Genomic DNA, 13,423 nt, shown 5'->3' with positions numbered 1-13,423 from the left:
ACAAGAAAAACAGACACTGTCGGAGAGAGCAAGTGTCATGATCTGAGGTCGTCGACTAAGTAACTTTCTTTTGTACAAGATGCAGTCAGAAGCTCTAGTTTTGGAAATAATAAAGCTGTGAGCCTTTCAAGGCTGTGCATTACAGTCATTTTACCACAAAAGTGCCTCTTAGGCTGTAACGATTCCTCGATTAAATTTGAGTACTCGATTCTTTTTGCAATTTACCCGTGTCGAGTAACCGGCAAAATACTGGATGTGGCCCATTTCACGGACGAGAATTCATGAACCGAATTATTAGACCGTTTTCTAAGTCTTCATGATATACCATTTAAAAACCATACTATAGCATAGTGCTATTGTTCTATAGTGCTATTCAATTAAAAAAGTATATGCCTGCGGGTTTAATATTTATTTACATGCGTCTAGGTTGCGTGCATCTCTGAGCCCTCTGCCGGCATTTGTTATAATACATAATGTACATAAGATGATTGTCAAAATGATGTATATTATATTATGTATTTTTACAGTGTTGTTGAATGAAACCAAATGATTACTTGTTTTTGATACTTTATTTGAACCAAATATTATTGCCTCATCGTTATTGTATATGTATTTCAAGTAATTTGTCAAAATAATCGACTGATTATTCGATTACAAAAATAATCGTTAATGACAGCCCTACAATTCAAAGTAAGCTAATATAGTTCATCATCCTAGCAGTAGCAACTTCTAACGTTATTCTTCTGCACATCTAACGTTATAAGTTAGCATGTTTTCTGTCACCATATTTAATTAGGCTACTAACCAAAACAGTCGTTATCTATATCATGCTAGTGTTGCGAAAAGTTACAGAAACTTGTTAAACTTGTCTTTAACAGGTCTGTGTTTTGTTTGAAGTATTTATTTCACTGTTTGTTTAATTTCGCTCAAACACTGTCAATTTGCTTTCGTGCTAACGCTATTAGTGGTTGGTCCAGGATAACATGTCCGGCTACATGAGCGTTTCTTATCCTGCTCACAGCTGTAAGCAAATTAAGCCAAATTAAGACTTTTATATCCTGACTGTTATGCTAGATAGAGAAGCATAGTTTGTACACAAACTGGAGCATTATTTAGTACCGTGCGAAACATTGCCAAAATAGCCATTTGGCTATTGGTTAACATAATCCAATGTCAGTGGAAAAAGAAAGTCATTTCATAGTAAGTAATTACATTTTGATTAAATATTACAAAGATGCATTTTTTATAATAATATGCAAAGTAATATGCAAAAGTAAATAGGGTCAATTTTGATTTCGTGTCAACTTTATAACACTGGACAAGTTTCCATATTCAGCAGGTCAATGCTTCTGTGTTGATCAATCAATCTATGCATGAATGAATTGAGAGGCAACACACGGCACCTCTCATTTGCATGGAGGAGGGTACGAGTATCCTTAACACACACACACATACACACACATACACTGCTCATCCTCCCATTTGAGTCCAGTAGCAGGTCCCAGCTCTCATTCCACATTATTTCCCCTGTTCCTTCGACACACCTCGTATTTAAAGAATGATTGTTTTTTAGCTCACCCTTGAAACCTTCCACTTACCATAATGTGCAGTTTGAGGCTGTCCGGCCCATGATATTAATTTGATGCTTAGTCTCAAATTCTTCTGTCTGAGTGACTCTTCTTCAGGAGAGAGAGAGAGAGAGGGCTGTCATTATACGTGACAGAGGGTCCGGGCGGGCAACAGCCCCAGCATTAATACTGCAATGTGAAAAGTGCCCCACAAGTAGGAGCAAAACTTGAAATTCCACGCTGAAGAATAGCCCAAAGCCGTCAAATCTGGCAGACTTGTGTCAATTACACTGCAAGAGTTTTAAAAACTTTTTCCCTTGCTCTTGTTTATATATATATATATATATATATATATATATATATATATATATATATATATAATTTTATATTTATTATTTTTATCAAATCAATTTGAAAGTGACAGCAAATAAAATTGCAATTCAATGCAAAGAACTGCAAAAAAATGATTGTTTTCTAACAGGTTTCCACTCATAGCCTGCCATTTATTAGCTTAACACATAGCCTCGCTACAAACTCATGCTTTTGAATGAGCTAATCAGGCTGGTTTGGAGTCTCAAAAAGTAACGATTTGATTAAAAAAGTGACAGACTTCAGCTTTAAAGGTACGAGAGTGGTATCTGGTTTCAGTGGACTGAGAGGAGTGGGACGTTATTACTGTCAGCTGCAGACAATCACTCTATTGCTCTCTCTATGGTTCTCACTTTAACGGTCTGAGCTCGCTGTGACTTCCAGTGACTGACCAGTCTAACTTCCTCCGCTCCGTCTCACTCAGCCTCATACCGCGGGAGATCGGCTTAAGTGGCCCTTTTTCTCTCGCTCTGTCTTTCTTTCTTTCTTTCTTTCTTTCTTTCTTTCTTTCTTTCTTTCTTTCTTTCTTTCTTTCTTTCTTTCTTTCTTTCTTTCTTTCTTTCTTTCTTTCTTTCTTTCTTTCTTTCTTTCTCACTCTCCTGGGCCTGTTTTTCCACAGTGGCTGTGGGGAGCAGAGGGTGTTGAAGGACCCCTACTGGTAAAGTGGGTAAACACGCACAGCCCTGACATCTGTGCTGCGAGAGAGAGAGAGAGAGAGCAAGTGAGAGAGAGGGAGAGGAGAAGGGTAGAGTGAGAGAGGGCGAGTGCAGCCCAGCCGTAAAGGCGCACAGGGAGTGAAGAGAAAAATGCCTTGCTTTGTGGAGAGAATTTCTCCAAAGCAGCAGGGAGAGGTGAGACAGAGAGAGGAGGGCTGTCTCCTGCCAGGTAAGACCCGCGCCAGGCGCCACACACACACACACACACACACACACACACACACAGACACAGCGAGAGAGAGAGAGTGAGAGATGCTGGTGGCTTGAGCATGCTGTGGATGGGGTGGGTGTGAGGGTGTAGAATGACAAAGGCACTCATTACTTTCACTGTGTGTTTTGGTAAAGTAAATACCTCACTATGATGTGATGACTGAATGGAAATATGAAGTTGAGGAGTGATTTTATTTTTAGGTGTACAAGTGACATTGAATGTGCTAAATTAGTAATATAATATAATATATTATAAATATATATATATATATATATATTAAATGATTTAATTTTATTTAGATTGTTTACTTGAAATTAAACAATTTTAAAGAAAAAAAATAAACTTCATAAACTTTAAAAAAAACTTTTTTTTTTGCTTTTTATTTATTTAAATTTCATGTTTAATTGAAATATCATTAGATTTTAGATCCAGCTTTTAGAACTTCACAGAGCTATTTTTTTTTTAATTTTTAAATTTTTGCTTTATTGATTAATTTATCAAAATTTTAAGCGCAATTAAAAACAATAATAATGCATTTTTTCTGTAGTTTTCCAAGTTTTGTCATTTTACAAAACATTGTTTTAAAAGTTTACTGAATTATAATGTATTAATGAACTTATTCAGTTTATGTAGAATTCAATCTTAAAAAATGATGCAATTCTATTCGTAAAACAATGTATTAGATTGTTTAAAAAATAATGCCGGTTTTAGACTCCACACATGCTCTCCACAGGAGTGAAATATCTTGCAAAGTTCTTAAAATAGAATAATTTATTATTCTTTAATGAGTCAAACGTTTAGTCTCCTGTAATTTTTGTTTATATTGGTTGTGGATTAGTCACTGTGTACTTTTTCTCTCAAATTGCTGTTCTTAATTACTAGCAAGGCCTCAGCTAGTGATTGCTCAGAATTTCTCAGTTAGTTGACAAGTGGTATTATTTGCCCAGCTAAGCGAGTGACTGCCGGCATCGAGCGTACTCTCATGCGCTTGTTTAGATACAGCTGTTCTTTCAACTGGAGGATTTTCCACAGAGCTTCTGTTTGGAAGCTTCTGAGCTTCTGTTTGGAAACACTCTTTTCCATCGCTTAATTAGATCTTCCGCTTTTTGTTAAATAAATACAGTGTCTTTAAATCTAAACACACATTTGCATGAAGCTCAGATTGCTGCCAAGGATGCAATATGCAGTTTCGGGCCCATAGTGCAGGCCTGAAAAGTGAGGCCGAATGAAGCAAGAGAGAGAGAGAGAGGAAGGAAGTTTGTCTCTTTTCCAACCTCTTGTTGATTTGTTTCTATTGCTGATGGAATTGAGCCCTCAGTGAAAGGTGAGGTCACAATTGAATTTGGCTTGCGTTTCCGTGGTGATCTGGCAATGGTTCCGATGTCCCAGTGGATTGGTTTGTTTGTTTGTGCGATAGCGAGTCTATGTGTGTGTGTGTGTGTGTGTGTGTGTGTTTCCGTGCATAAACACGGGCACGGGAGATTTTACAGAGTAGATATTTCCCCTCTGTTTTCACTCTTGAGCTGGGGGAGATTGATGACTGAATTGTTGAGTACATGTTAACAGTAACTGCTGATTTATTGAGATACTTAGAGTAAGTGAGGGTGCACCAACGAAGAGGGGAAGAAAAAGATATAGGCCTTTTAAGTTAATGTAGAAATAGAGCCTTTTTAAGTAATAATTGTGATTACTGGGCGGGGGGTAGGGAGGGATGTGCGGGCGTTCAGCCAGAGGTGTATTTGAGCACGCTGTGAAGGAAACACAGAGAGTCTGAGGAAAGGAATAGCTTGGAATTTCATCAAATTTATAAAGACTTTAATTGGAAGTTCTTGGCTCTTTTTCAATGCTTGGCATGGTACAAGTCTTTAGCGTTATCATAACGCTGAAACAAGTGTAACTTTATGCAGGTATTCAAATGAAATTCCCACTGAAACAGCATGTTATTTTAAAGGAATCAGCAACTTTATTCATTTACATTTCTGTGTCTTGGGAAATATTCAGCAACATTCAGCTAGAACGTATTCATTCTCTCCTGAATGTGATATTCTGCCATCCCTCCATCTCAGCACATGGGCAAAACTTTTGCCTTTAGGAAAAAAAGGGGTCTTGTGGGTTTTTTTTTTAAACTATGTTTTAGGCTGAGTGAAATGTTTCCCCAGTTTGCACAGGGATGACTTTATTTCCTAGCAGGGATTTAAACCTACTCAATCCCCCCATAAATACAACCTTCCCCAGCAGCATGCCGGCCGTAACTCATTCTCTTACTCTCTCGCTAACTAAACTCATATTGCAGAGAGAGCTTTGTTTGTCTTTGTTTCAGCTCGATCAGATCCGTCACGTCGACAGCTGTGTCTTTCAGATCTCTCTCTCACCATCTTGAAAAAGAGAAACCCTCATCAGACCAATTTTTATCAGCCATAGACTTCTGACAATCAGAAAATAGATGGAATTATGATATTTTTTGCTGGTGGCACTTGCTGATGGCCAAACTTTTTTTTTTTTAAGCACAATGAGGCTTCTTTTTTTGGCAGGGCCATCATCAGTGGGGACACCAAGCACATTGTCCCAGGCCCTGCTAAATTGCGACTTTTTCAGCATCAAGATGCTGGAGACAGTGTCCAATCTGAAACCATTCTTCTCAACCATTTTATATATTGAAATATATTGAAATATAAATATGTATTTATTATTAGACATTTAGAAATATTTAGCTCTCAACCAGGTGGCTGGGCCCCACTAGAGGGCCTCAGCAAACTTTCAGGGGGGCCCCGATTAGTCTTAAAAGTATTTATATTTATTTTCATTTACATTATCTTACTTAAACTGCTAAAAGTACCAGAGGTACATGTCAGCTTAGATAAAGGGGGCTTTGAATATTGTCTTGGACAAAGGGGGCCTTTGGAGTCAAAAAGGTTGAGAACCACTGGCCTACTCACATTTGAAAATGTAGTCCTAGACCTCAACAGTTTTAGTGATAACCCAATCAACGTGGCAACATCTGTTGCCAGAAACTTTCTAACCACATCAAAGCTCCATAGAGATATTAGACAGGGTCCGAAGGTTCAAACATCACAGTGACTTTGGAGTAGCATCAAGTAAAACATCTGAAAGCTTGTGAAATGAGTAGTAATTGTATTGCAGAGGGTGTTGTGTAAAGTCGGGCGAGATGAATATGCGACTGCAGAGAGCGACTCGAGCTCAGTTTTGGGGTGGAGGAGACAGAATCTCTCTCAGGGCCCCTGATCGGCTGTGATCCGCCTGCTGCTACCTTCTGTTCTCCACTGTTAGTCCCAGCGGCTGCTCAGAACTGACACGCACAACTCCTCCACGGGCTTGAAGCCCTCTGATGTCCCACCCCCCCTCCGTTCCACCTTCTTCTGGCGCTTTGCATTTAGTTGTATTTTGTGTAAAAGCCCAACGCCGAGCGAGATTACAGTCGTGCGGCGGTACTTCCCTCTCTCTCCTTCTCTGTTCTCGTCGTCCTTCTAGTCCTCCGTTTGATCTCACTATCATCTCCCCTCTTGTCTCCGTTCTGTTCGACACCTGAGAGCCAATGCTTTAAGAGGACGACGTCTGGAAAAATGTACAGCGGCAGGCCATCGACTCTGATAAAGACGGTAAACAAGATGAAAAACAAAAGCCCACAGCAATGGTTTGAATAAAAGACCTACCTGTTACAGCATCCATTAAGAGTTATTCCTCGAAGTGGTGAGACAGCTGAAGCCCTCCACATGGCCAGTGTTAATATTAGTTTGGTTGAAGAGAGTCCATAAGCTGATCAGTGGGGAGAGGCGCTCTGTACGCCTCAGGCAGTGCCAGGCCTTGCGTTTGGCTCCCGCTCAGAGGATTGATGTCTGGGAGTCAGTGGGGGCTCCACTGTACCTTTATTACTCATCAGCTGGGTACCAAACTAATTTGATAAAGCGCCACTTAATACACCAAACACGCACACATACTGTGACCGCGCCTGGCACGGCATCAAGTGTGTCAGGCCGCCCAGCAAAAGGCTGGGCCGTCATCTAAACATGCCGTAATATTTTTGGTATTATTTTATTATTAGGAAATGACATGAGCTGGACGCAAACATCGTCCACATGAACACTACAAGCATTATATAAAACCGTTAGACCACTATTTTACTGTACATTAAAAATCTATATATGTATAGATTTTAATGCATTTAATTTGACTGTAAAATACTATAAAATTAATAAGTATTAAATCATTATTATTAATTGTTAAAAATAGGTTAGATTAAATTATTTTTTGGAATTAAATTATTTATGAATTACCTTTTAATTTGTATTTTAATTTCCTTATTTTATGTTTTAATGAAAATATATTTTATTTTTAATATAATTGTCCACAACTCAGTATCTCAGAGCATGCACTAACCGAGAGACCACTTTTTACCTGTACATTACCATATATGTATAGATTTAATATATCAATGCATTTCATTTTTACTGTAGAATGCTGTAAAATATATTAAATAATTATTAAATAAATTAAATGTTTTTGTAATTAAAAACTCTTAATTATACTTTATATCAATGCATGTAATTTTACTGTAGAATGCTGTAAAAATTATAAATTGTATTATTATTATTAGATTAATTAAATTTTTGTTTTATTTTTTTGTAATTAAAAACTATGAATTACCTTAATTTATATCATAATTACCCTAACTTATGTTTTAGTGAAAATCTATTTTATATTTAACAAGACATACTATTTATTTACAAAACATATACCATGCTGTTTTAATGTTTTATTAATTATTTAAATGATTTATAGTTACCTAAATGATGTTCCCAGTGTTAATACATAACACTTTATTTTTTATTTTCCAAAATGACGATTTTCATAATCTCATAAAGCCTGAAACCATCATGGTTTTGTGTCAATTTCTGCCAACCACACTTGGCACTTTTTTTATTATATTGCATAATATATATAGTACATGGCTCTGACAGTGAAAATGTGTATGTATGTGACAAAATGATTGACATACATAGATGGTAGAAAGATAAACATGGAGACTGTATGAGACAGAGGAAGAGAAAAGGAGAGAGAGGAAGAGGTTGGTTTGGTAATTACTAACTCTGTGCCCAGGCAGTGGAGGACAGTGTGTGAGTGACTGAGTGTGTGTAGGCCCTGGTGCTCTGATAATGAAGGGTTACTGTTGCAGATCTGACAGCGTTAATCTCCACATCGTCCTCTCCTGGTATTTACCCTGCTGGGGAGAGAGCGGCAAGCCCACCTGACAACACAGTTTACCCACAGCCAGACACCTCAGGCTCACACACACACACACACACACGCTGAACCGGGATCAGTTTTCAGCATCCATCCTTTTCACAAAGACAAACCACAGCAGGAACCAAAAAAAACATGTGGGGAAAAACTTTTTCTTCACCTTTTTGCCAGTCTTTCCCTTTCATCTTTTCTTCCTCCCATTTGAAGTTTATGAAGTACTGTTTAAGCATTACAGAGGTGCAGACAGAGGAATATGAATATGCATCGCACCATATGGTTGCACTTGCTCTGGGACTAGGTGTGTCCAGAAGGTAGAACCACGTTAATGCATTATTCTCCTCTCAAATGATCAGTCTCGTAGTGCAGCAGCGCACTGCAGCCATGTGTGCACGGGCTGTTCCTGCTTTCAATGATGTGGCCATGCAACTGGCCATCCCGGATGAGCGGAAGAGGAGAAAGACAGCGAGAGAGTGAGCTGTGCTGAGTTTTTCTTTTTTTGTGGTTCAAATGCAAAAACCCTGACAGAGTCGTGATTAAAAGTGATATTTCTGACACGTTAGGATGCGCACAGGAAGTAACCTTCTCCAAAGCCTTCATTATTAGATGCATGACAGACCTGAATATTTATAAAATATGCTTTAATAATTGATAACACCAATCTGCTACAGTAATTCATCAGATTTGCACTTCAACAGAGAATCCGTTTTCATTTTAAAATAATAATAAGTCGAATGCTAATGCAGGTGAAATGCAAAATTGCGACCCGTGTGTGGCTGAAGCTCTAAATGCATTTGTGCCATTTTTAGTGCATTGGGAAAAACAATGGCGTGTTAATGATATTGCCCTCGCTGCTCGTTTAAAAACTGTTATCAATGTCTGTGATCATTTGTGCACCACTCGTTTTGTTGTGCACTGAGCTGTTGTGCTGTTTACTTGTGTAGCTTCCGTTTGAGGGCACATCACATCTAAAAAATCAGGAAACCAGCCTGTTTTAGTGTAGAATATACAAGAAGCTGATGTGGTTTTATCAAAAGCATATTCTTTGTTTGAGTCAGTATGCAATACTTCCTCTTGTGTTCTTTGACCAAAATAGCACGCACACACACACACACACACACACACACATACACATGCTCACCTTTTGTAAAGCTTCTTTCTACTCATGATGATTCCAAAAAGAGCAACCACAGCCTTTTTTTTCTCTCTCACAAAACTATCGCTTTGTTTTTGTACACAGTTATGAAATGTTCTCATTTTGAACTTGAAGTTTGTATGTTCTTGCAAAAACATTTGCCATCGTTGAGAATGACTCTTATATTTGCAGGTGTATAAAATCATGAAATAAACATATCGTAAAGAAGAAACCAGTGACAATACAAAAGTTTGGATGTTAAGCATTTAAAGTGTACAGCACATATGGAGTTCCTATAAATGCTGTTGGCAGGCTAATGCATCAAATAGATTATTAAATAAAAAATTGTTTTTGTCTACAAAATTAAAGATCAGTGCAAACATAGTGTTTTTGACTGGTATAGGGTGCATAAATGACAAGGTGCGTATTCATGAAATGTTTTACAGGAGATTTGAGTGTTATGACAGTGTTTTTAACCAGCACTTATTGAGCTTTATGGCACTCACAAGATGTTCAGATGTTTCAGTCTTGTCAACTGACCGCACTTCACTGTAACAAAGCCTAAACTAAAAGAGTTCAGGTTGGTTTTAAAAGGGTATTGTTGCAGAAGGGAACTTAAAGAACTAAAAGAGTCTGAACCTGAGAAGTTCAGGGGACACCTGCAAATTGTTCCACTGTGCATAAAATGTAAAAAAGAAGAAGAAAAAAGTCAGAGTCTGTGAAGCAGAGCAAATGCTTTAATGGTGGCCAGGGATCGAAGCTGTCAGCGAGGCTTCCTGTCTGGTAATGTAGTATTTTTTGACTTAACGTCACCCTTCTTTTCTCGTTTCTGTAAGAGAAATGCACTGGTATCTATGGTGTGCATTAAAACGCAAGCAGCATTTCATAAAGTTGCTTTGAAAACATACAAAAAATAAATACAAATACGGCAGCTTGGAAATCATTTAGACAACCTACAAGCAGATATTTATACTATACAGTATATATAAAGAAAGTGTTTTATTTGATCTTTTTAGACAACTGGTATCAGTCTCAGACCGGTTTCTTAGGTAAATGGAAAACTTACTTGATGTTGTTCCACATTATTAAGCAAGTCACAGTTCTCATGCAATATGATGAGGAAGAAAGATCTTTCTGAAGATGAAAAGCATGAAATGGTTCAATGTCTTGCAAAGGCATAAAAACAACTAATATTTTGCAAAAACTGAAATTGTCGAACTGTCTAAAGATTTGTGAGTGATTTAGAGCACAGAAGTACCTGGTCAGATAAAGGCTTACTGTTGAGCAGGAAACCGGTATTTGAAGCTGCTGGAGTCCCAAGAACCTCTCCATGCAGGCTGCAGTTGTGTGTAAAGCTGCCCTCCCTAACCGAAGCTCACAAAGAGAGACGTTTACAGTGGGTGTAGAAATACATGAAGACTACATTTTAAATACTTGTATTCACTGACGAATGCCGTACTACATTGGATGGTCTAGAATGGATGGATTTCTGGATGAATGGCCACCCCATTCCAACAAGACTGGCATCAGCAAGGAGGTGGTTGGGGCTGGAATATTGGGAAGTGAGATGCAAGGTCCCTTTAGGGTCTCTGAGGGTGTCAAAAGGACTTTTATAACTGACCATTTTCTGCTATGGTATAAAAAGAAGGATAGTGCCTTCTGAAATGAACAGATTTTCATGCAGGACAATTCGCTATACTGTGTAAAAAAAAAAATAAGTTAATATTTTAAGGCAGCACTAACACTTACTTTAAGTTGAAATAATTTTATTTTTGTTACAGACAGTGTATCTCATGCTGCAAAAAATACCACGGCAATAAAACTGTTTGAAAATGGATTTCTACGCCCACTGTTAACGTTTGTTTATATTTATTCATTCAAAATGCACAGTCTTTCTCAAATTTTTGACAACAGATGTTTGTCCATCCATGAGAATTCCCCTATTTCTGCAACTCATTTACATGTAGCGAATCATGGTTCATGGCTTTGAAAATTAAAGCAATTGGCGAATTAAAAAATGTAAACTTTAAAGTCAAACTTTCTTTTTCAACACAGGAATAAAAACTGCATTCAGTGGTGTTTTCCCAACTTCTTTTACTATCAAGTCAAGTCAAATATATTTATATAGCGCTTTTCACAATACAGATTGTATCAAAGCTGCTTCACAGTATCAATCAAAACAACTTAACAGTGTTTGTTTATTACTGGAAAAAGACATCCAAGTTTGGTAGAGCTGATCAGTGGTATGATGGGTCATTTAATTTGAATATCTTAACTAGAGGATTTACTGAATGGCTTATTAATTCATTCATTTTTCCAACAGCAAAGTGTTTTAAATGCTGTCAAAATGTCTTGAGAGTCTTGTTAAAGAAGTGCCACAACTCATTTCTCTTTAATGAAATTCATATGCTGGTGAGAGGGGGCATGTCTAAACATCTAAACAGGTTGCTTTTTAGGTTTCACACTGAGGTTATCTGAAAGGGCCCCCCTTGATTGACGTTATCTGGCCTGACAGCGCTTCATATCAAGGTTAACCTGACGTTCGAAGGCCCGAGAGGGAATGAGGGAGAGGAAAACAGAAGAAAAAGTCCGACACCATTTGGGTCCCGCTCCTCTCTGCCACTCTTTCCCTCTCTCACACGGCAGGTGGAGGTTTCTGCACTCTTAATTGATAACTAATCGAGCGGCGTGTGCTGTGTTTCCCCCAGAGGACGGCCCTAATGGTGGCTTGGCTTACTCAGCAGCGCAGCTCCGGAACCACTAAATTAAATATATCCCCACAGATAATGACTCTGAGTGACAGACTCCGGTCTGGGCGGCTCCAGTGGCCACCAACCTCTCGTTGTGCCCTTGCACTGGAGGAACTAGAGTAGCCCACCCCCTTCAGCGTCTGCTTCCCAATGCCCCACGCTAACCACGGCTCCTCGTGACAAAAATACATCTCAAGCAGTTAATCTGTGCAGATATCAGCTCAAGTGCCCTTCAGTGGCATGGGGAGCCTGTCCTCGTAACCTTGCTTCCTGTCAATTCTTGCTTTGCACTCGGGCTGCCCCTCAAACATTGCAGCTCGGTCAATTAACTCTGTGTGCCAGGGCATGCTTCAATCAAACTACCAGCAAACAGGTGATGAGACCATCATGGGTTATTTTTAGATGTAAAATATGATTATATTGTCTACAACCATTGATGTTTTTAAAAGGAAAGTGCACTCAAAGTTTACTCACCCTCATTGTTTGTTATTCCAAACCTGTGTGACTTTATTTTTGAAAATTACAATAAATACACTACCATTCAAAAGTTTGCGGACAGTAAGATAAAAAAAAATAAATAAAAAAAAATTTAGTCAGCAAGGTCACAGTACTTTTACAGTACATTATTACAAAAAATATATATTTCAAATAATTTTACACATTCTATTCATCAAAGAACCCTAATATAAAATGCATCACGATTTCCACAAAAATATTAAGCAGCACAACTGTTTTAAAAATCGATAATAATAAGAAATCTTTATTCAACAGCAAATCAGAATGATTTCTAAAGGACCGCGTGAGACTGAAAATGTAACTTTGCTATCACATAAGTAAATAATTACATTTAAATATATAAATATATGAAATTAGAAAATTCCTTTGAAATTCACAATACAATAGAAACATATTAACATTATTATTACTGTTTTTACTGTATTTTAAAATCAAATAAATGCTACCTTGGTGAGCAATTGAGAGTTCTTTCAAAAACATTTTTAAAAAACTTGCCGACCCCAAACCTTTGAACGGGATTGTATTTTGAAAAATTGTGTCTTTTAATGGGATCTTATGATTAAAAAGAAAGAAATCTATGGAGAGGCATGTTGACTAAATGATGACAGAATTTTAATATTTTGGTCAACTATCTTCTTGAGTTGGAATCCGGCCTATTCATTGTGCCAGCTGTGAGACCAACTTCCTTTAACAAGTGTGATCAGGGCACGTGCAGAGACGTTCACATCACCTCAGATTTGACTTTTCCCTAGCCCAGTCCTTCTATCCTCAGGGGACATCTTAAATGCTTTGTCTCATAATTAGGCTTCAGAGATGTATTTGTTCTCAGAATTGAAGGGTTGCTGCCTAACTGCACTGCTTAAACAAAATATTTCCTTTTCCGTCTGTGTGTCAAAATATGC

The 13,423-nt window shown here is 37.9% G+C and overlaps 1 protein-coding gene across 4 annotated transcripts in view; it reads left to right on the top strand.

Moving 5' to 3' along the window:
• casz1 (castor zinc finger 1) overlaps nucleotides 1-13,423 on the top strand; it is a 90,780-nt gene that overhangs the window by 38,354 nt on the left and 39,003 nt on the right. For 2 of the 4 annotated variants that reach the window (XM_056239439.1, XM_056239435.1), the window contains exon 1: nucleotides 2,715-2,822. The exons of the other annotated variants lie outside the window; for them this stretch is intronic. In XM_056239439.1, the coding sequence (XP_056095414.1) occupies nucleotides 2,744-2,822 (79 nt within the window). In that variant the 5' untranslated portion in view covers nucleotides 2,715-2,743. Of the gene's footprint in view, nucleotides 1-2,714; nucleotides 2,823-13,423 lie in introns of those variants that run through there. 4 annotated transcript variants of the gene reach the window in all.

Source organism: Rhinichthys klamathensis, unplaced genomic scaffold (assembly GCF_029890125.1).
Source record: "Rhinichthys klamathensis goyatoka isolate OS25496 unplaced genomic scaffold, OSU_Roscu_1.1 h1tg000020l_1, whole genome shotgun sequence".
NCBI classification, from domain to species: domain Eukaryota; kingdom Metazoa; phylum Chordata; class Actinopteri; order Cypriniformes; family Leuciscidae; genus Rhinichthys; species Rhinichthys klamathensis.
Note: the sequence above shows the minus strand (reverse complement) of the source record. Positions and strands in the feature narration are given on the sequence as shown.